Source organism: Haliotis asinina, chromosome 5, assembly GCF_037392515.1.
Source record: "Haliotis asinina isolate JCU_RB_2024 chromosome 5, JCU_Hal_asi_v2, whole genome shotgun sequence".
Lineage (NCBI taxonomy): Eukaryota > Metazoa > Mollusca > Gastropoda > Lepetellida > Haliotidae > Haliotis > Haliotis asinina.
In genome coordinates this window covers 28,931,609-28,954,143 of record NC_090284.1, presented here as the reverse complement: position 1 = coordinate 28,954,143, position 22,535 = coordinate 28,931,609, and the positions used below count along the sequence as shown (strand labels likewise).

The following is a 22,535-nucleotide window of genomic DNA, read 5'->3' as shown; positions in this document are numbered from 1 at the left end:
CTGAGTTGCAAAAACAAACATCGATCAAAGGATTAACCGATAACACACTGGTTGATTAATTACTTTTATCTCCTAGCGGATTTGTCAAAAGGCAGTGTGTGTAGATGACTACACCCTGTCGTAAAGAGTGAGTGCAAAAACAACATCCTCCCTTCAAAGAATTAACCACCCTTGCGCTCATTGATTGATTGTTCATTATTGGTTAACTAAATTACTTAGAATAGTGGACATCATACAATTAGTTGCCAGGTGTGCTATCTTGGGAGACCAATGAGAGGTTTATCTGGTTTTCACTAACGAAAGACGTGAAACGATGTGTTACTTTTTCGCAAACTAGACAGTTGTAAGACACACGACACAGAGCATGATTATTTACCAGCTGCAGATGAATGGAATACGATTTCTTTTATGTGGATATTGATGGATGCATTCCTGAACAAGGTAGTAGCCTGACATTTACCATTTCTACCACTGGCAGATGATTAACCTTCAAAGTGTTTCATTTGTTTTCATAATACATTTGTAATGAAGTAAACATGACTTCACCTAAGTTGATCTGTCTATAATTAAACTATCAGTTGCGTTTACGGAATGCGCAGCAGAGGTCACGAACCAGTCACGAATTCTGGGATATCATCCGGGTACTCACGGGAGAAAAACAATAACAAACGTTTACACCAGTCCACGGAAATTGCTCCGCATCAACATCAACAGAAGGTAACTGGACTTATGAAGAGAGCAGTGAAGCAGGAGCCAGGCAGCATTATAGCGAGACAGTGATGCTGCCTTAGCATGTTGTTTACTCGAAGGCACTTGAGCATTGGCCGATGAATTGCTTTCTCGTCAATTGCAGAAGAACTTTAGAATTCTGAAGCAGTCTACCAGCACTATTGGCATGAGAGACACTGTTGGTGTGGACTGTCTGGCAAGCATAGACTGAAAAGCTGTTAATTTACACATATCCATTCATCAGAAGACAAGCGCTGGCCTTCACTATGCATGTGTTTATGGATGCCTTGCCCCAAGGTTTGGCTGGTCATGTCAGCTCAGAAGTACTGGTAATATCAGGGACCTGGTCTAAAGAAGACGATCAAGTAGCTTGAGTTTGTGGCAGTCATAAGAGCAGTAACTCACTGGTCCTATCTACTCAGAAACAAGTTCTGGATGATATGCACACATAATACAGCAGTGGCCTTCTACCTGAACCTGCAAGGCATATCAACTTCAGCATCCCTGCTAGAGCTATCATTTTGAATCTATGAGTTGACGGGCAGTCTCAACCCACAATAAGACAGGGCACATGCCAGGAGCCACCAACATGCCAGCAGATGCAAACAAATCATTCCCAACAGAATGGATGTTACATCCAGAATTGTTCAAGTCCGAAATGGTTCATGTTTGTTGCTCATCGCACTGCTGAGATCTTTTAAGCCAGAAGAAAAGAGATCCACATGAACCATTTCTTCATGCAGACTTTGAGGTGCTCACTCAGATGCTGCTGCTCCTCCTCACACTTGCTATAGATGCCAGGATGTTGGAAATCCATGCCTAGTTCTGATACTGATGACCAACAAGCATTTCATCTCAGGCTTAGATGGAACTTCATCATGAAAATCCAGCTACTAGGACAACCAGATAGACAAGATACACATCCCTGTGTTATTATCCGTCCTTGGAACGGATGACACTAAGGACTTATCCTAATGCTCATTTATAGCATCTGCAGAGAACTGCTGTGAGAAGAAGAAAATGTAAGAGACTCTTCATCTTGTTATCATCCTTGACACCTACCGAAGTCTCCAGAATGACTTTCTCATTCTGGCTGAGAGCCATAATCTTGAGCCTCCAGTCCTCATAACGTTAGAGTCATTGCATCCATATTAGCTCTACACAAACTGCTTCATTTTGCCCATTATGGAAAGATGCTTCTGGAGATTGATCTTTGCCAACCACTATCTCAGAGATGTTGCCTCAAAAGGTGTTTCTGGTATCTATAAGTTCAGCCCTCTAGTTGTGGCACAGCAGCTGACAGATCCAGTGAGGCGTTAATTACTCACTCACAATCATGTAGACTCATAGATGACAAATTACTGTTCCATATAAAGATACAGGCTACTTGTCACTATATATTAGACATGGCTTCTTTTTATTTGCACTCAGATTTTACTCAGTGTAAGTAAGACCTGTTTACTTTTAGTATGTCCTCTGCTCAGGTTTTACTTTTTCCTAACTCTGTATTAACATGAACATTTAAGTTCAGATGATATGTGAGTGTTTTGAATCAATTGTAAATTACAGTCAAAGATCAGTTTTATTGTCCAGATATTTTCCCTAGCAGGAGTAGACCTGCATCTTCCAGATTTCTAAGCAGACACTCTACCTCACTGCCACTGGGCCGACAAAGATGCCAGGGTCAAATTATTTATTTATAGTTAGGCCTACTAATAGGAAAAGCCAAAATATCATGTTAGTTTCAAACTTTATTCTGACTGTCTCAAAAAGATCTTACACTGACAAGCTCTGCTATCTGACTGACCACGAGACACACATGCTGTTCCGCAGAGGAAGGTGTGTTTTCTCAATACATCACACCAGGAAACGCAGCTGGTGCGTTTTTGGCGCACAAAATCTCCTGAACATACCCCCCTCTTTGGCAGGATACAGGCAACCATAACTGAAATGCAACATTTTTTGTAAACCTGAAAATGTAATGAAGACATGAAAACAATCGGTATACACTTATCAGTTGCATAATATAATTCACGTGTAATTCAAACTAAAGCAGTTCAATAACAAAATCTTCATTAATAGTCCATACTGAATTGCTCATAGTTCACTGGTACCTGACACAAAATTCATAAGTCACATCCTCACGTGAATATTCCAGTTAAGAATATACATGAAGCAAAAAAATCACAAGTCACATTTTCCACAGAATCCTTCTTTGGAAAACACCTGAAATAAAGTCACAATTCACTCACTTGTCTTCTGCAGAATACTCCAATGGGCACATCTTGTTCACCGGTCTGGTTGGAATAGTCTGTCCTACTTGTATGTCCACCACTCTGACGTGTCTGTCACTTCCAGGATGAATCTTGATGATTATTCCTAGGGGCCAATGTCCTCTTGTACCTGGAGATATCAACATCATGATGTTGCCGACTCGTAGATCCTTGCACAGAGTGGCCCTCTTCTTTCTTGTATTGAGGCTGGGTAGCCACTCACGCATCCATCGCCTCCGAAAATGACGTACAAGCTCCTGAAGTCGTCTCCGTCTCTTCTAGGGCGGTAATCCGTCTCGTCTGTCGATTCTGGTGCAAACAACCTTCCTATCTGTCCATGGAGGAAATGATTCGGTTTGAGGGGGTTGACATCAAGAGGATGAGCACTTTGATACATTAATGGACGTGAGTTTATCAGTGCTTCTACTCCTGTGAAAACCGTGCTAAGTTCCTCATCTGTAACATCACTTGTGCTTAAAATGGCAAATATTGTACGTTTGGTGGACTTGATCATAGTTTCAAACACTCCACCAAAGTGTGGTGCATAAGGTGGATCAAAGTGCCATTTATTTCCCTTGTTGGCCAAAGACCGAGTGATGGCTCTTTTATTCAATGCTTCAAAAAGTTCAGTTCCCAGACAGCTCCAACAAAGTTCGTCCCATTGTCAGAAATGACATCAGATAGTAGCCCTCATCTGTTCACCATCTGAAATAATGCATTAAAAAATGCATCTGTATCCAGACTCTTAGCCATTTCAAGATGAATAGCTCTTGTTGACCAGCATAGATATCGTTTGTTGCATGCTTTTCCTCTGCCCTGAATGGTGATGAACGGACCTGCAAAATCAACGACTATTTTGCTGAAGGCACGAAGTTATTCTTGAAGCCTGAACTTGGGCAAAGCCACCATAACATGTTGAATGTTGGAATATCTTGTAGGGAGAACTCCCTTTCCCATTATCGTATAACCTCTCTGGCAGAGATTAGCCAATACTTTGACGACAAAGCTGCTAAAGTCTGATTTTTCCCCTACACATGATGGCGATCCTCGTGATATGATTTCACAATTAGTTTTGTTACCCAGCTTCTCCGAGGTAGAATTATCAGATATCGTGCCGCAGAAGGCAAACATTCTGCATTGGTCAACTGACCACTTAACCTCATCACTCCATGTTCTGCTAACTGTGGGTGAAGTGGTGCAATCTTTGAAGAACCTAGAATTGGTTTCTTGGATATCAGCGATGAATATTCTTTTGAAAACGCCTCACGCTGGGTTTGAACAATGATTCTGTTAACAGCATCCTCTAGCTCTTGCACAGATAATTCCCCTGAGACACTACTACCTACTGGCGCACAACAGTTTGTTATGAACCTGAATTCACACGTGTAAGTCTTTTCCAGTCGGAATATCTTGTAGGTTCAAGCCTCCAGTTTGGATCAGGATTCACAACTGCAACCATAGTAACAGCCTGTGTTTTCCTTTCCCTGTCATCAAGATCACATACCAAGCTTTTGTCTGTTGGACATTGTTTCATCTTCCATGAGATAGGGCAGCCCTGACCACCACAACTGATTACTTTTTAACTGTGAAGCTGAGACTCCTCTTGTTAAGATATCTGCAGGATTGTCTGTGGAGGGAACATAGCTCCATTGTGATGAATTTGTGGTGCAATGAATCTCTCCAACTCTGTTGACAATTGACAACCACCGATACCACACCATGTGATAATCTTACTCTTGGAACCAATGTGAGTATAACCAAGACACCAAAAACAGGCACTGTGCTTTTTAGCGGTGTCCCATCTATCAGATACACTCATGTTCTTGAATTCTTGACACTTCCACAACTCATGATTATCACCACAGACTCTACATGAAGTACTTCTTTGAGCGGGGATGCTTTGATACAACTGATTAGTGACAAATGTACAAGAACTTTTACAAATGTACAAGAACTTTTACTTTTGTAATCTGATGCTTTACCTTTTTGTGCTATGCCATGTATGGTTTCAGAAGCTATAGTCTGATACTCAGACTCTTGTAGTATCCATTCCCTCAAAGATTCTACACTTTCTTGGCGTTCATCATCGTGCAGCCATCTTTGATACTGTGATATCATTGTTTCGGTCATTTTCTTTAGCAGAATGTTGTATAGCAATCCATTGCCCCATTCCTCAAACCTGTCAGCCTCTCTGAGGTTAGCAACTGCTATATCTAATACATCTGCAAATTTCTCGAGGTCCTTGGCACAGCCTTGGCGAATGGATTTAAAATTAGTCAGTGTTTCTAACTGTAAGGAAATCTGTCCTCTCTTTCCTCTATACTTCCGTTCCAAATGTTCCAAAGCCATGTCATACGCCACAGCACTATGCCCTACCCCTTCAGTTACTTTCAAAGCACTGCCGTAACTGTAAAAGTTTATACTCCGCAGTAGTTGGTGAAGGATCGATACATGTGATGAATGCAGCTTTCCAGCTTTCATACATTTTGACGTCACCAGAGAACACCGTATTTGATACCCGTTAAAGCTGCTTCCACATATCATTTCCTATTGCTGTACTGGGTGACTGTGGCATAAGACTACTTGGTGCTTCACTACAAATTGGTTGTCTCGGCACTTTGGTTGGTTGGGGTTCATGGGTGGATTCTGCAGAAACATTACTTTTTGACATCATCTTTTGTCCTGTCATTAAACAACCTATCAATTATGTAAGCGGACTTCGATGGGTCATCTGACCTTTGTTCTAGGTGCCTTTGTGCTGTCTGTATAACTTCGATGTGTCATCTGACCTTTGTTCTAGGTGCCTTTGTGCTGTCTGTGTAACTTCGATGTGTCATCTGACCCTTGTTCTAGGTGCCTTTGTGCTGTCTGTATAACTTCGATGTGTCATCTGACCTTTGTTCTAGGTGCCTTTGTGCTGTCTGTGTAACTTCAATGTGTCATCTGACCCTTGTTCTAGGTGCCTTTGTGCTGTCTGTGTAACTTCGATGTGTCATCTGACCTTTGTTCTAGGTGCCTTTGTGCTGTCTGTATAACTTCGATGTGTCATCTGACCTTTGTTCTAGGTGCCTTTGTGCTGTCTGTATAACTTCGATGTGTCATCTGACCTTTGTTCTAGGTGCCTTTGTGCTGTCTGTATAACTTCGATGTGTCATCTGACCTTTGTTCTAGGTGCCTTTGTGCTGTCTGTATAACTTCAGCAGTTTCAGTTTCAATACAACTGATTTCATTTTCAATTTGTTTTACTTTCTCAGCCTGCTTATTTCTAACATAAACTCACGAAAGCTTTACCATGACATCTATGGCATTGTTCTGAAGAGAATTTATTTTGTCTATGCTTTCACGAACAGTCCTCCGAGAAGGTAAATCCTCAGTCTCTACCAAATTATGTAACTTATTCTTAGCTTTCGTATATGCGGACATAGCATTTGCTTTCTGTTGCTTTAATGTCAGAATGTGCTCTATCAAAGACCATTCTTTGTCTACAACATTCAACTTCTGTTCATCGAGCTTAGTCCCTATTAAACTATCACTTGGTTTTCCAGCCATACTGTTTGAAATGCTAACAGACACAATGTTGCATTTCCACTTACCTTGCACTGTCAAACTATCCAATACACTATCAAAGATACGAACAGACTAATGAAAAAAACACGCTCTGCTACCATTGATAATGAGGAAAAGCCAAAATGTCATGTTAGTTTCAAACTTTATTCTGACTGTCTCAAAAAGATCTTACACTGACAAGCTCTGCTATCTAACTGACCCCCGTGGGCAGTCATGTGTCCCCTCGTCAACGGTTTCTCCATGAGACGCACATGCTGTTTCGCAGAGGAAGGTGTGTTTTCTCAACACATCACAGCATTAAACGCACCTGAACACCTATTGTCAATAAATTGATTTTACCAGCAGTTCAGTTACTGTTATGTAGCTTCATTACAAGATCATCTGATTATCCGTCATGGAAGGTTTATATGTAGAAAAAAGCACTCCTTCTCTGTTGTGGTTGGGAAAGTAAGTCCTTGACCATCAGGTGGTTGTGCTGTCAGTCTTACTTCTCCCCACCCACCGGTCTCGGGTCTTACTTTCCCCAACAATAAGCTTGGAGTCATGTTTTATACTACACATAACTACCAACACAGAGATGATGATCCCTTGATTTACAAGATAAAGGAGTGCATGAGCAATACAATTAAGGTAAGTTTATGCTCTTTTCTTAACATGATTATTGAACCAAGACAAGTGAGAATCTAATCCTTTGCAAGTCTTAAAATCCACAAAGTGTTATCATTTACTTCTTTCTTTTTTTAAAACGAAGTTGTCCCCCATCTTTCAGCCACAGTAACGTATTACTCAGGATAAGGAAACATGTAATTTTTTATGATGAAATTGATATTTAATACTTATCAAGAGGCTGGCATGGGAGGCTGAGGGTGACCATCTGGGATCAGCAATTTTTAGACTATTCAGTTGGACAGGTTTCCACTGAACAGCAGATGAAAGAGACATAAAACAATAACGTAGGAGTCAGGATAAGTGTAAGATAGGTTACCAAACAGAAAATGGTTTACAGATAAAATATGTTGACTTGTTCTGATTCATATAGTCAAGAAACTGTTCTCTGAAAAATTGTAACAATGTAGAATGTAGCGGCCACAAAATTTCCGAGTCCCCTGCTGGGATTCGAACAACGGACCCTCTGATCCGAAGTCGGACGCCTTGTCCACATGACCAAAGAGGTTAACCCCGTCAGCAAGCTGACAAGGTAAGGATGTCATCTGTGGGATGACTCTATGCCCTGCTACAAGAAGATACCCACTGTGTATACCTTGCAATCAGACTAAATCCAGTGCTCACTTGCCCAAACCTGGTCTCTGTTGAGGTGACTTTCTACTTGTCCAGCAGCTGACAAACCGTAAAGTTAGTCCCACACTTGAGGCGATTCAGTATTTACAACAAACACATGTCCTACATTTTACAGATTTTGTGATCATATGTTTATTGCACCACATGTATTATTAATTTTGATGACAACACATGAAATACAATTATCATCGGTGATGATGACAAAAGCACAGAATTTACACATTCCAAAACAAAATTTGCAATTAAAATCGCTAAAAAAATTACAAAATTCAGCAACATGGGAAACAATGCTATGGTAATGAATTAGACACTTGTGTTTTTTCTCGTTAAGGGGCATGACAAAACACTGTGTCAAAATCACATTACAAAAACACTGCAAAATTTATACGACAGTCCAACATGATGGGAAACAGCATTATGGTACTGGAACTTAGATTTTTGCTGTGCAAGTAGCTGTTGCTTCTCACATTCAAGGGCATGTCCAGATTCTGGTAACACTTTGCGACCTTCGCAAATAAAAGTGTTCACCACTCACCACACCATCCATTCAAAGTGAAAAGTGTTCAAACCCACAAATTAAAAACCTAAAATAAAAGTGCTCACCACTCACCACACTGTGCATCCAAAGTGGAAAGTGTTCACTCCCACAAATTTGGTGAAATGCCCCCATAATCACCCTTTGAGGCAATTCAGTATTTACAACAAAAACAATGTGTCTGGCCAGTCTGTCATTCAGTCTTGATGCAAACCGATCAATTACATGTTTACCCAACAATCTACAAATTTCAACCAAATACCACTCACTATTGTCCTTCACCCGTCTTGGTTAACTGTCGGCAATCACATTGCCTTTCCTGGGAATGTGACACACACTCAACCAAACATCATGGTGTCTTCACCATATCCATATGTCTGTAGCAAGCCTGTCAGACTGTGGTTTCTTGCCACCCATATTGCATGTGTAACTGACAGCCGTGGTATTGTCCATCGTAAAATGAACAGTGCCAAGAAAGCGGCAAGTAGTTCAGGGTAATTAATATGTTGAACCATTTCATCACGTGACCATCGGCTGCCGGTGGACTGAGTTCCACAGGTAGCACCCCAGCCAATATTTGATGCATCATTATTTGCAGTACTCACATTTGTAACCCACCACTGAAGGTCGGTTGTTTGATCTGCCTTGAGTTCTACTATGCTGTCATAGTTCCCATTCGCTATTTTCAGAGATCGTGACTTGTGGTAGTCAAGGCGACAAAAGTTCAGTGGAACGCATTGAACTCTGGGAAAGCATGGTACTATATAGCCAATAATCTCTGCTAGATGTCTGATTGAGCACATATGTTTATTGAGCTGTGTTTGCACAAGCTGTTTCACGGAGGGGGAAACTGTCAGTGATGATGAGTTTATCACAAATCCAAGGAACGTTAATTCCTGGGTTGGTATGAGTACTGATTTCTTGGAGTGTAAAACAAAAGCCAAGATTTGTTGATAACTCTGCAGTTATAACTCCGACACAAACTCAGCACATTCACGCTAACTATCACAACAATAAATGAGTTGTCGATGTATCCAACATTAGTATGTCCACATGATCTGAGATAAGAGAATGGTATCTGTAATAAACCCAAGTCTATTACGCATGACTGTAAACTCATATAACTGACCTAACCAAAAGAATTTCAAATACTTCTGATGATCTGGGTGAACACACATCTTTAAGATCTATTGAGGCCATAAAGCAATCCTTTCACACAAGCGACAGGGCGGATGTGAGACTTTCTATTTAGAATGACTGTAGGATCCATTTTTCTTGAGTCTAATGAAGATAGTCGATATGTATTAACCTTGTTCATAACGGGAAGGTGTAATTACACCTTTTGCTAAGAGTTTCACGATTTCCTTGTACTGAAATTGAATGTTCCTGTTCTGAGAAAGTTATTTCTTTAGGAATGTGTCACTGGACAGGCAGCCAAGCCAAGTTGATGTAACTACCTATCACGAATTGCAATATGAATGAATCAGATGACAGGAGTAGCCAATGTCGCACATGGTAACATAGTCTACCAGCGATTAGCACATTGTTAAGGATGCATCACCAGCTCACCTCAGCAGGAGCACTTGCTAGTGTCACCACCCCTGGCCTCCACTTGAGGTGGGGTTGACCACTGTCTAAAAAAAACCTTCCCTGTGCCTGGTTGCCATGGTGACAGCCACTAGTGTAAGCCAGTGTCTTGTTGGAACTGGGTGGCTTGTGTGATAAGGTGTTGGGAGTTGTCGATTGTAGGTTACCTGTTGTGCCAGTCGGTTGGTCATGCTCATCAACTTGATGGTATCTGACAAGTTATCTCCAAACAACATTGTAGACATTGGAATCTGAGGGGAACCCAATGCTGGAACTGTTTGTTGAGATGAAGTTGGAGCATGTCCCAGTGGTGGTAGTTTAACTCATGTTCACATGAGGTAACAGACTGATGGCCTGTTTTGCCAGTGTCTTGATGTCTAACTGTTGAACTGACATCTCCTTATTCTTCACCCGAGAATTTCACTCTTGTGTTTAGCATGGGCACTGTTGCTCTGATAATAGGGTTGTACAGTTTCTGGACTCTGAAATTATTGGACTGTTCCTGTGATTTCAGTTTATCCCAGATTTCTGGATTGACTTTGCTGACTTTGAGCAGTTCACAGTTTTGAGGGAAGAAAGTTTCTCATTCAACTTTTCCTCAGGCATTCTCCTGTTCATCATGTTGTTCATTGCCTCTGCTAACCTTGGTTCTATTGATGGTCCTGGAAGATCTGTGTTTCCATATAGCTGTAGAAGGGTATCCAAAAATCACATGGCTCATCGACTGAATCAAAGTCACTGGATACAGCCCTAGAGTCAGCATCAACAAAGAGTTCTTCTATGACCGCGCTCACACTGTTGTCAGACCACTCGGCTCTCAGGCCCATGGCCTCCCCCCTCCTTTCTCTCTCCGCCTCTTGCTGAGTGTGGGTAATGGTAGCACTGGCAAGGCTAGGTAAATAAACACTTTGGTGACAACAGAACTGTCAAAGTAGCTCCAAGGGAGGAAGTAGACTGACTCATTTCTGCTGTGAGTTGATAAGTGTCAGAGTTCTGCTGCATCAATTGTCTCAAGGCCGACCTTGATAGGATTGTCCATGGCAGCAATGCCGGACCCCGCAGTGTTTTCAGGATGTCAAGTGAAGAATAATGTCCAGTTTTTGACGGTGCTTCTGTGGGACTAGGGTCCTGATGTTGGGTAACACCTTCCATGACCTTGGTTGGCATGGAATTGGTCCGTCCTGTTAGAGTGTTCAACTCACAGCCTCTAGCAGTGTATTCTGTAGAATCCATACCAACCTCCATCTTGGCTGACACCCCAGGGAAGGTTAATGGTTTAGAATTTCTGCAACTACTGCTCTTCCTGTATTGGTATTGTTGACCATTGTTGCTGTAATTATACGCACTAGGAGTGAATGTTCAAACTGAAATGGTAATTATATGCACTTTGAGCTAGATGGGCTTAGATCAAGTCACTGAATAGTTAGAGCTTCAGCTTTTTTCTAAAAAAAAATGAACTTCTATTACCTGCCAGTTAGTGAGCAGAAAAGCACAAGAAAATTCTGTCAATTTCTACAAAGTCAAATCAGATAATAAAAAAAACTAGAAGTCATATCCAATCAAAAACTGCAGTTTTATCAATGTGGAGATATTGGCACTTACTGAAACTAATCACTTGAACCAGCCAAATGTCTACTTCACTGAGTTGAAATTACCTCAGTGGGCACTTATGAGAGTTAAAGTATCTTGTTGATTTCAACCACCTAGTTTAGCACTATATAATGTTAAAGTCATGTAATAATGATGATGATGATGATTGTCTCTGTTTTCACTCCTTCTATTTACACTCTTTGACTATGAAGTACTCTATAATCCTGCTTAACCCACTTACTATTTATTGTAGGAATTATTACTAGGGCAGACTCGGAGAGACTGTTGAGTAACAGGCCAGTAGGCAGTTTCCTTGTGCGTGTTAGCGAGCGGGTTTGGGGTTACACCATTTCATATCGTGGTGAGGACCGTGTGAAACACTTCCTGGTGGACACCACCGATGGAGGCTACCAGTTCCTTGGGGCAAGCCAGATCCAGCATTCATCACTGGCAGATCTCGTTGGTTTCCACAAGGTAAGAATAATTAGTTGGACTCTTCTTTGACTCATCATATTGATGAGAGAATTTGCTAGAGAAGTTCTGGAATCATGATTTGAAATATGGGACTTCAGGGTTACAATAGGTCCCCATATAAGAGGTAGAAAAGATAGGGTCATCTGACTAAGTTACTCATTCACAAATAGAATGAATTTTTGTTCACACTATCAGTCACTAGATTACATAGTTAAGACTCCATATTTTCCCTTATCCTTACTCATATCAATGGTTTCTCTCTCCTTAGCCTGAGACATGGTGGCAACACTCTTTGATATGTACACCAAGAACAGAAAACACATCTAGCCCAAACCCCACTCCATTGTGTATGAGCACCAGTGCCACACGTGACCCATCACTTTATCTATTTTTGCAGAATGAGATGGTTGGTAAAATTGTGTCGGACTTACAGGATATTGTTATCCCCCAGGCATGTAATGCAGGGGGAACAGTTGACGCCTTGTCCATCCGTCCATAATCATTTTGTTTCTGGAGCATAATTCAGAAACCATTCAATATTTTTAGACGAAACTTGATATATGTAATAATCTCAACCTATGGTTGTGCCTTTTGCTTTTAGGTACCACTGTATTAAGCAGTAAGATAAGTCATTTAATAATGATGATGATGATTGTCCCTGTTTTCACTCCTATTTACACTCTTTGACTATGAAGTGCTCTATAATCCTGCTTAACCCACTTACTAAGATAAGGTACCTCTGTTATTTAGCAGTGATATGAGGGGCCTCTGTTACTTAGCAGTGATATTAGGTACCTCTGTTATTTAGCAGTGATATTACTGGCCTCTGTTACCTAGCAGTGAAGTTATGTGCCGCTGTTATTTAACAGTGATATTAGGTACCTCTGTTATTCAGCAGTGATGTTTGGTACCTCTGTTATTTAGCAGCAGTATTAGGTACCTCAGTTATTTATCAGTGACATCAGGCACCTCTCTTATTTAGCAGTGATATTGTAGGAGTGACGTCAGGTACCTCTGTTGCGTAGCAGTCACATTAGGGGCATGTGTTATTATCCCCCCGGCATGTAATGCAGAAGGATATAGTCAATGCCTTGTCTGTTTGTCCATCCGTCCATCCATAATCATTTTGTTTCCAGAGCATAACTCCGAAACCGTTCAGTATTTTTAGACCAAATTTGATAAGTATAATAATCTGAACTTATGGTTGTGCCTTTTGCTATTTACATTTTTTTGTCATTTTTATTTTATTTGTTTTTCCATGGAACGTTTTGGTGTTAGTTTAATGGTGGGGTGGGTTTCGTTTCCAGAGCAGAACTCAAAAACCGTTGAATATTTTTGTGCAAATCTTGTTAGATATATCAGTCAAAACCTAAAGTGATGCCTTTTGCTATTTACAGGTTTTGTTATTTATTATTTTCCCGGTTTCCTTGGAAACCCTCAAAATTGAGGGATGGGCTTTGTTTCTGGAGCAGAACTCAAAAAATGTTCAGTATTTTTCTGCAAAACTTGTTAGATATACCAGTGACAACCTAAAGAGGTGCAATTTTTAAACTTATCCTATCTCACGATTTGCACTTCTCTCTCTTGCTTTGACGCTGAGTGGAACGAATTAGAACTTTCCTGTAGGCCTCTCTTGTCCATATGCCCGTGTTCCCTAGGCTGCTCTCCTTACAGAACGGGTCCCTTAGCCCATGCAGAGCATACAGCATGCTCCCCTATCTACCCACGTGACTACCTCAGAGAGATCATTCTTCTTCTTGGCGCACGACAGAGTGGACGTATCTTAGTTCTTGTATAGAGTTTGAGTTGTTTTGTATTATGAGGAAAACAGATCCTCCGAACAAGAAGCGTAAGTTTTGCGCTCAGTGTAAAACTATTTTTTCTACTTTGGACCCACACATATCGTGTGTTGATTGTGTGGGTCAATGTTCTTGGGAGAAACGTTGTGAGAAGTGTGCAGGTTTATCAACTGAAGATTTCAAGGCTTATAAGCGGGTTTGTGCTCGTAGGATTGCAGATAGAGCTAGGAATGCATCTGCTGACCAAGGCCCCACTCCTACCAAGAAACCACGCCTGGATCGTCCTACCCTCACCCCTCGTCGTTTGAAATCCCTGCTCTCCGAGGCGGAGGATTTTTTGGACGCTTCTTCAGATTCTTACCTTTCGGAAGATGTTCGGAAGCTTTTGGGGACGCATTCTTCACCTGGCTCAACGTCTCAGGCCGGCTCTAGGGTAGTTGTTATGGATAAACCTTTAGTATCTACTGTCTCCCCTGATCTGCAGTCTACTCTCTTGGTTTCTAGGGCCTCTGGTTCGTCTCAAAACATGACAACAGTCGCTTCGGTTCACCGATCTGCATCACCTGCATTACAAAATAATTCCGTTTTTCCAAGTCATTCAAGGCGATCACGTTCGATTCATCGATCTGTTTCGTCGGAACGTTCAAGTTCTAGTAGGTCTAGATCGTCTGACAGGTTTGTCACGAATCCATCTCGTAGATCGACTGAGCGGTCATGTTCACCCCAGCAGAGTGGCGTTGGTCGTCAGTCTGTTTCTATTGATCATACTAAAACACGTATTGATTCAAATGGTGGTATCGGCACTTCCTCCCGTTTGGATTCACGTCGCCAAACTGATTCACCAGGCCGAATCAATTCACCAGATCGAATCAATTCACCAGGCTGAATCAATTCACCACATCGTATCAGTTCACATGGTCGAATCAATTCACCAGATAGAATCAATTCACATGGCCGTTTCAATTCACCTTGTACAGGTTTGGGTGAACGGGAACCTTTCCGTGATGTTTCATATCGCCGAACCAGTTCAGTACACCGTTCGGCTTCACTTAATCATAGTGAGGCAGTTCCTCGAACCACAGCTTCTAGACAAAGTGAGTCATGGAATCGAATTGATTCAAGTACACGAACTGGTTTGCCTCATCAATTTGATTCGTCAGCTCATCCCGATTCATGCCACTTATGTGATTCGCATCAGTTTCCCGGACTGGATCACTTCAGCGTTCAGGTTCACCTGCTCGCTCAAGATCATCCCATCGGGATGGTAGGTCAGGCTCTACTAATCTATCCAAATCGCCAGATCGAGTTAGGTCATCCCATCCTTCTGTCTCCCTGACTAGTCAACATGCTATGGTTCATTTGATTTCACCAGTTCGCTCCCCATCCAGACGCCGGTATAGTTCCAGGGACCGTCGCTCTCCTTCATGTCAAACTGATTCGGATCATATGACGGGGGCGACAATTCTGCCTGAATCATGGAATCCTAATCAGGATTCCTCTCAAGGGCCAGATTTAAATACAATGCTTCGGGCTATTACAGTAGCTTGGAATCGATGTCAACCTTCGACTACGTCAAGTTCAGTTCCAGTTGCATCAACTGGTAACCGGTCTTCCACTGGTGTATCTCATCAACCCTCATCCTGCTTTCCAAATAATTCGGATATTTCACACACTACCCTTTATCAATTGTGCTATTTCGGCAGTGGATGCTGTTGCTGTAGCTGTTGATCACGCATATACTGACCAAGATGCTTATATCAGGGGATGCATGGCATTGGTCTTAGACCAGTTTCAGGTCATTCTAAACCAATTATCCCATTTTTTCGGGTACGTACTTGCAGTGCGCAGGAGAGGCCCCCTCAACATTTCATCTTGGGATGAACGCTTCAAGGCTGAATTGTTTAGACAGCCTTTTTCCTCAGATATGCATTTTGGTGGTAACATTGGAGAAGTTTCAAACAAGGTGCATCAGGACACTCATTTTCAGGTCTCTGATGAATTACTGAAAATGCAGAAATCTCAGCTGCAAAGTTCATTGAAACAACGCAGAACGCCTCGTTTCTCTCCAACCAACCCAGATTTGAAAGACTGCTTTTGTGACAGACCCTTTATCCAAACACGGAACAGGAGTAGAAAACCTTCCCGGGATGGCGCCTCTCGTCGTCCCACCAAGACAGGTCCCGACACTGGAAGTGGCACCTCTAAGCAGTGACTCACAGAGATTGCTGCCCGACTTGGTCCTACTGTCCCCAATCGTCCTGATCTTCGACTCACCGGTGGGCGGAAGATTAGGAAAGTTTGCACCCAACTGGGAGATTCTCAGAGATCCATATGTTTCGGCGATTCTCACTCACGGTTATCAGATGCCGCTTGTCAGGAATCCCCCTCTCACAGTCATTCCTCTTCAACGCACTTATCCTCCGGATCAAAGTTTGCTTCTTCAGGCCACCATAGAGACACTTCTGGACAAGCATGCTGTAGAACAGCTCGACCCACTCATTGTTACTCCAGGGTTCTACTCCCCAATATTTCTGGTGCCAAAAAAGAATTCAAACAAACTTCGTTTGATATTCAACATTTCAATGCCCGGTTTCTGTCACCACCACCCCACTTTCGGATGGTGTCAGTCAACCTGCTACGCACCATTTTGAAGAAAGGGGACTATCTGATTTCCCTCGACCTGCAAGATGCCTATTTTCACATACCAATACATCCAGATCACCGGAAGTATCTTCGGTTCACGTTCCAAGGACGTCATTACCAGTGGATGGTACTACCATTTGGAATATCTACGGCCCCATGGCTTTTTACTCGGGTAACCAAACCGATAACAAGTTACCTGCATTGTCGGGGAATCACTTTCGAGAGCTACATCGACGACTGTGTTCAAGCTCAGCAGGATCCAGTTGTCCTTCATCTCCACAGGCAGTTCACCATCAAGTTGCTAACGCAACTACGGTGGCTCCTGAATTACGAGAAGTCGGAATTAATACCGACTCGGAGATTACAATTCATAGGGGCGATATTCGACTCGCATCAGGGCATGTTATTTGTACCTCAGGACAGATGGGACAAGATTCAGCGCATTCTACCCCTAGCATTGAATTCACCCAGAACCCTCCGCCAATGGCAAGAGTTACTAGGGTTGTTAACGTCGGCACAAGCACTGACTTACAGGGGCCAACTACAACTTCGCCCTCTCCAAATGTTTTTGTGCCCATTCATCCGGAACGACAACCCCAGGGAGATGATTCGTCTTCCAGAGCAGCTACGGCCAGTTCTTTGTTGGTGGCTTAACGAACAGAATGTTCACACCGACTCTTCACCTGTTCGTCGACGCATCCCTTGAGGGTTGGGGTGCCCACTTTCTTCATCATCGAGTGGCCGGGCAGTGGTCATCCGCAGAAAAGACCCTTCACATCAACGAGTTGGAATTCATTGTGGTCATTCTAGCCATTCAACATTGGGCAACAGAACTCCAGTCGTCCCATCTACTGATTCAATCGGACAATTCAACAGTGGTATGGTACATCAACCATCAAGGCTCGACAGGGTCAGCAGCTCTGCTTCGGTGGACGTTTCGGTTTTACCACCTAATCGATTCTCTTCACATTGTGGCAAGAGCCCGACACATTCCTGGAGTGAGGAATGTCATAGCCGACGCCTTGTCTCGTCCCAAACGGCCGTCACCAACAGAGTGGATGTTACTGCCTCTGATATTTCAGTCAATGATCTACCCCATATCTCAACCAGAAGTAGATCTATTCGCCACTCGGTACAACCATCAGCTTCCAAGGTTCGTATCACCTATTCCGGATCCTCAGGCGTGGGACCACAATGCGGTAGCAATATCTTGGGAGGGACTGAACGCCTACGTGTTTCCTCCCCCAGCTCTACTTCCCAAGGTTGTTCAGAAGTTACTTACAACCAGCAAGATTCGTCTGGTCTTGGTTGCACCCTTTTGGCCAGCAAGAAGTTGGTTCGTCGATTTAAAGCAATTAGCAGAACCGAATCCAGTACCGCTACCCGCCCGCAACGACTTACTTCGTCATCCTCATTCAGACGTGTACCACAGGTCACCACAGACCCTGAATCTGCACGTATGGCGCATTTACAGAAATCTCTGAGAGCCAAGGGTTACTCTCAGAGAGTAGCTGCAGCTATAACTTCTGCACACAGGACTTCAACTCGATCATTGTATGACAATAAATGGAAGAAATTTGAACATTATTGTGGTATTAGGGGAATTATTTCTCCCATCACTGCATCACCTCAAGTCGTTCAGAATTTCTACAGCATTTACGAACGAGGAAGCTTAAAGGTACTACATTGTCAACCTATTTGGCTGCCATTATTTCGGTTCTTGCTACAACTACTGGAACAAAGGTGTCTACTACTCCCGAGCTCCAGTCTCTGCTTCACTCGTTCAGGCTTGCTGACCAGTCCAGGAATTTCAGACCTCCTGCATGGGATTTGTCAGTTGTCCTCCGTCATTTAGTGTCCACTGACTATGAACCATTACATGATAAGGAGTTTGAACAGATAACGTTCAAAACTTTCTTTTTAGTAGCATTGGCTACTGCGGCTCGTATTTCAGAGTTGCATGCACTTGATGTGAATCGCGTGCAGTTTGAACGAAAACGGCATGGCAGAGTATTTCTGGGATTGCGTTGGGACTTTGTCGCAAAAAAACAGTTACCAGGACAACCAGATAGACGTTTTACTATCCCTCCTTTGTCAACGATTCTTGGGCCTGATGATGTGGAAGATTCATCTCTCTGCCCTGTCAGAGCTCTACGGATCTTCCTAGCTGCCTCCCTAGATCGCCGTCGTCTTCGTACGAGGCTATTCATCCCGCTGTCATCTACATCCAAGGCTGAGGTTTCACGAACAACCTGATCTTTTTGGATGCGTGCTACTATACTGAGGGCGTATGCTTTTGCTGGACTGCCACCCCCAGCAGCATCCAATCCTCATGAGACCTGTGCGTTAGCATCTACGATGGCTCTACACAGCAACTGTTCCTTGACGTCCATTATGGAGGGTTGCTTATGGCGCTCTGATACAGTGTTTTCTTCGCATTATCTGAGGGATTTGTCGGTCACTGATGTCCAAGGTCTTCACCAGTTCGGACCCCTTGTCTTGGCCCAGCAGCTGTCATCGGCCCGTCAACGCAGATGAGGAAGAGTGTGTTTATGCTTTCTTTCTCGTGTACATACTGAATAAAATTTTGAACTTTGTTTCTGAGTTTTGTTCTGAATTCTTCTGGGAATTGAACTCTTTACTCAATTTATTGGGTGATTGCTATTAGTGTCTATACGGATCTACAGTAGCTAGATCCTGTTTTTTCGATGTAGAAGAGTTCAACAATCTCGCTTGCTGACCTCTACTCCTCGGAGCAATCACATCAGTGTAGTGAGTCCTTCCCGATTTCCTTTACGGATTTCGTAGCGTTCATAGCTCCTAAGTTCCTTAACACACCTTTGTGGTCTTACTGTGGTAAGTAGTGGAAGCCATGTGGTGTTGTTTTGGTACTGAACGTTAAACTTGTGAGCTTTCCGATTCAGTTTCCTTTTCCCCTCTTTGTGATGGGGTCTGGGGGGCTGTCTCGAAGCAGGTACGGGCCCGATTACTAGTCATAAGACTTTAATTACGGGGGTACTCTGATAAATCGCAACGAAGTGACATGACTCGCCTAGTTGCGTCTCCTTGCATTTGCGAGGGTTGCGGCCGAACACCACATTGCTCAGGAGTACCCACTCCTTGGGAGCGATGGCGTTCAGGTTCAGGAGAACCCACCACTAGTATAGGTTCTATGCTAGTTGGATGCGACCTCTCTTGTTCATTGCTACCTACGGTTGTCTTTAGCCTATACAGTAATACTGTCAGTGCTTTGAGACATAGGGTAATCTGTTACCCGCCGTCCAACCGTGGGATAAGTGCAAATCGTGAGATAGGATAAGTTTAAAAATTTGGAAATTTTAACTATAAATTGTATATTTATATACTTATCCTATCTCACGCGATGTATGCCCACCCAGCCTCCCCACTACACAGATTTAGACGTGGGCTCCAAGAAAGAATGATCTCTCTGAGGTAGTCACGTGGGTAGATAGGGGAGCATGCTGCATGCTCTGCATGGGCTAAGGGACCCGTCCTGTAAGGAGAGCAGCCTAGGGAACACGGGCATATGGACAAGAGAGGCGTACAGGAAAGTTCTAATTCGTTCCACTCAGCGTCGAAGCAAGAGAGAGAAGTGCAAATCGTGAGATAGGATAAGTATATAAATATACAATTTATAGTTAAAATTTCCAATTTTGCTGTTGACAGTTTTTTGTGATTTGTTATTTTCTCAGTGTCCATGGAAACGTTTCGTTTCAAAATGAAGGGATGGTCTTCGGTTCCGGAGCAGAACTCAAAAACTTCTTAATAATCTTATTGCAAAACTCTGCAAATATGTGTGGCAGACCCTAAAGTGGTGCCTTTTGCTAATTGCAGATTTTTGTGATTTATCATTTTCCCATTTTCCCTAGAAGTGGTTTATCATTTTTGGAGTTTCCAAGGAAACAATTTGGACTTAGTCTCAAAACGGAGGATTGGGCTTTGTTTCTGGACCACAACTTGAAACGCATTTGCAATCTTTCAAAAGATCTTGGCAGATGTATGAGACAGATGTTGAAGTGGTGCATTTTGCTGTTTATAGATATATGGCATTTATATTTTTCATGATTTCCATGGAAATGATTCAAGCTTAGTCTAAAAAACATTAAGTAACTGTCAGATGATTTGTCCATCTAAATATGTGGGGGTCAGGAGGGATATTTCATCTCTTGTTTTTCACAAGTTAGTTATGCCTTTTCCATTGGTTTCAGGACAATGCAATAACAATATCAGGTGGGGAGAAGTTGGTGTATGAATGTGGACAGACAGCGGAGCCTCCAGACTACAGTGACCTGTTCCCTCAATCTGAGTCCACATCATTATGAGACTGACAGCATCCGATGGCAACAACACACCATTGGTTGGCAGCTGTAATGCTGCATTTGTTCATAACAGCATTCTACCTGCAATATTCCACAAGATATTTGTATTTTATCAGCCATTTGTTAAGTAAGCAGCTTGGGGATAACAAGGTCAATTATAGATACGTATTGTACATTGTGTATCTAACCAAGATTATAAATTGATTACACAGAAACTGTGACCATCTGTTGATGTTTTTTACCAAGCATGTTACTAGGCACATTGAAAGAATTTAGAGAAATAGTGTGCACTCAGCCATATGTGAGACAGAAATGATTGTTATGCACATGAGGAAAGTCTGAACCCTGAACTGTAGGTGAAATATTATATTTTGCAAGGAGTATCACCTCAGACAAAACAGCGAACTTTCAACTGTATATATGTGATACATTATTGTTTGCAAGGAGTATCATCTTAGACAAAACAGCGAACTTTCAACTGTATGTGATACATTATTGTTTGCAAGGAGTATCATCTTAGACAAAACAGCGAACTTTCAACTGTAGGTGAAATATTATTGTTTGCAAGGAGTATCATCTTAGACTAAACAGTGAACTTTCAACTGTATGTGATACATTATTGTTTGCAAGGAGTATCACCTCAGACAAAACAGCGAACTTTCAACTGTATGTGATACATACAGTATGGTTCAAAATTATTGAGAATAGCTAAAGCATTTCATATTATTAAACGAGACCAAATCAGATAAAATTGAATGTATTGTGAAAGTGAACTGACCTTTTCATGTTGTGTAGGTAACAATTTAATATTTTATCAAGTCTCCTTGAGCTTCAAGGCACAGTCTAAGACGGGTAGGCATACTTCCTATCAGAGAGGTTAGTGTCTCATGAGTTATGCTGTCCCAGTATCGGACCACTTCTCTCTTCATGTCTTCAATTTTTGTCAACCCCTTTTGATTCACACATTCCTTCATCATCCCCCAAATGTTCTCTATGGTATTTAAGTCAGGACTATATGCAGGAAATGGTAATGCAGTCACATTTTTCTCCTGAAACCACTGCTTGGCATGTTTTGCGGTGTGTTTAGGATCATTATCTTGCTGCAAAATCCAGTCATTTCCATAAAACACATGTGCACTTGGAAGGAGAAAATTATCTAATATGTTAGTGTAGCGTTGACTTGTCAGATTTCCCTCAAACACACACAGCGGGGTCGTTCCTAATAAGGATATCCCTCCCCATACATGAAACTTTGGGCTGTATTTAGGTCGTCGATACAACGGTGCTGACGCAGACTTTGTCCATATTTTCACATTATTGGGATATACCCATATTGAGCTTTCATCAGTAAAAATCACATTTTCCCAGTCAAAGTTTTCATGTGCCAAACACAACTCAACACGCCTGTCTTTATGTTCTTGTTTCATGAGAGGAGAAGGAATTCCAGTCTTTTTCTCCCATCCAAGATCAATCAAATTTCTTCTAACTGTAGATTTTGATACAACTGTTGATCCCCTTTCTATCATTTCATACCTGATGTTGGAGATGCTTGCCCTTTGCTTTTTAGACGCTAAAATTCCCAGCCGGGCGCGATCTGAGAAGTCCAATTTTCTGGGTCTCCCTGCTCCTTTCTAGTGCCCAAAATCCTTTCCCTCTTTAAAATTCTTCCTAATCCTAAACAAAGTAGAAAGAGGAGTTC

At 42.3% G+C, this 22,535-nt stretch overlaps 1 protein-coding gene across 1 annotated transcript in view; it reads left to right on the top strand.

Moving 5' to 3' along the window:
- LOC137283502 (SH2 domain-containing protein 4B-like) overlaps positions 1-20,935 on the top strand; it is a 267,928-nt gene extending 246,993 nt beyond the window's left edge. The window contains exons 10-11 of the mRNA XM_067815036.1: positions 11,834-12,054; positions 20,726-20,935. Coding sequence (XP_067671137.1) covers positions 11,834-12,054; positions 20,726-20,839 — 335 coding nt within the window. The 3' untranslated portion in view covers positions 20,840-20,935. The remainder of the gene's footprint in view (positions 1-11,833; positions 12,055-20,725) is intronic.
- Positions 20,936-22,535: the final 1,600 nt, after the last annotated feature.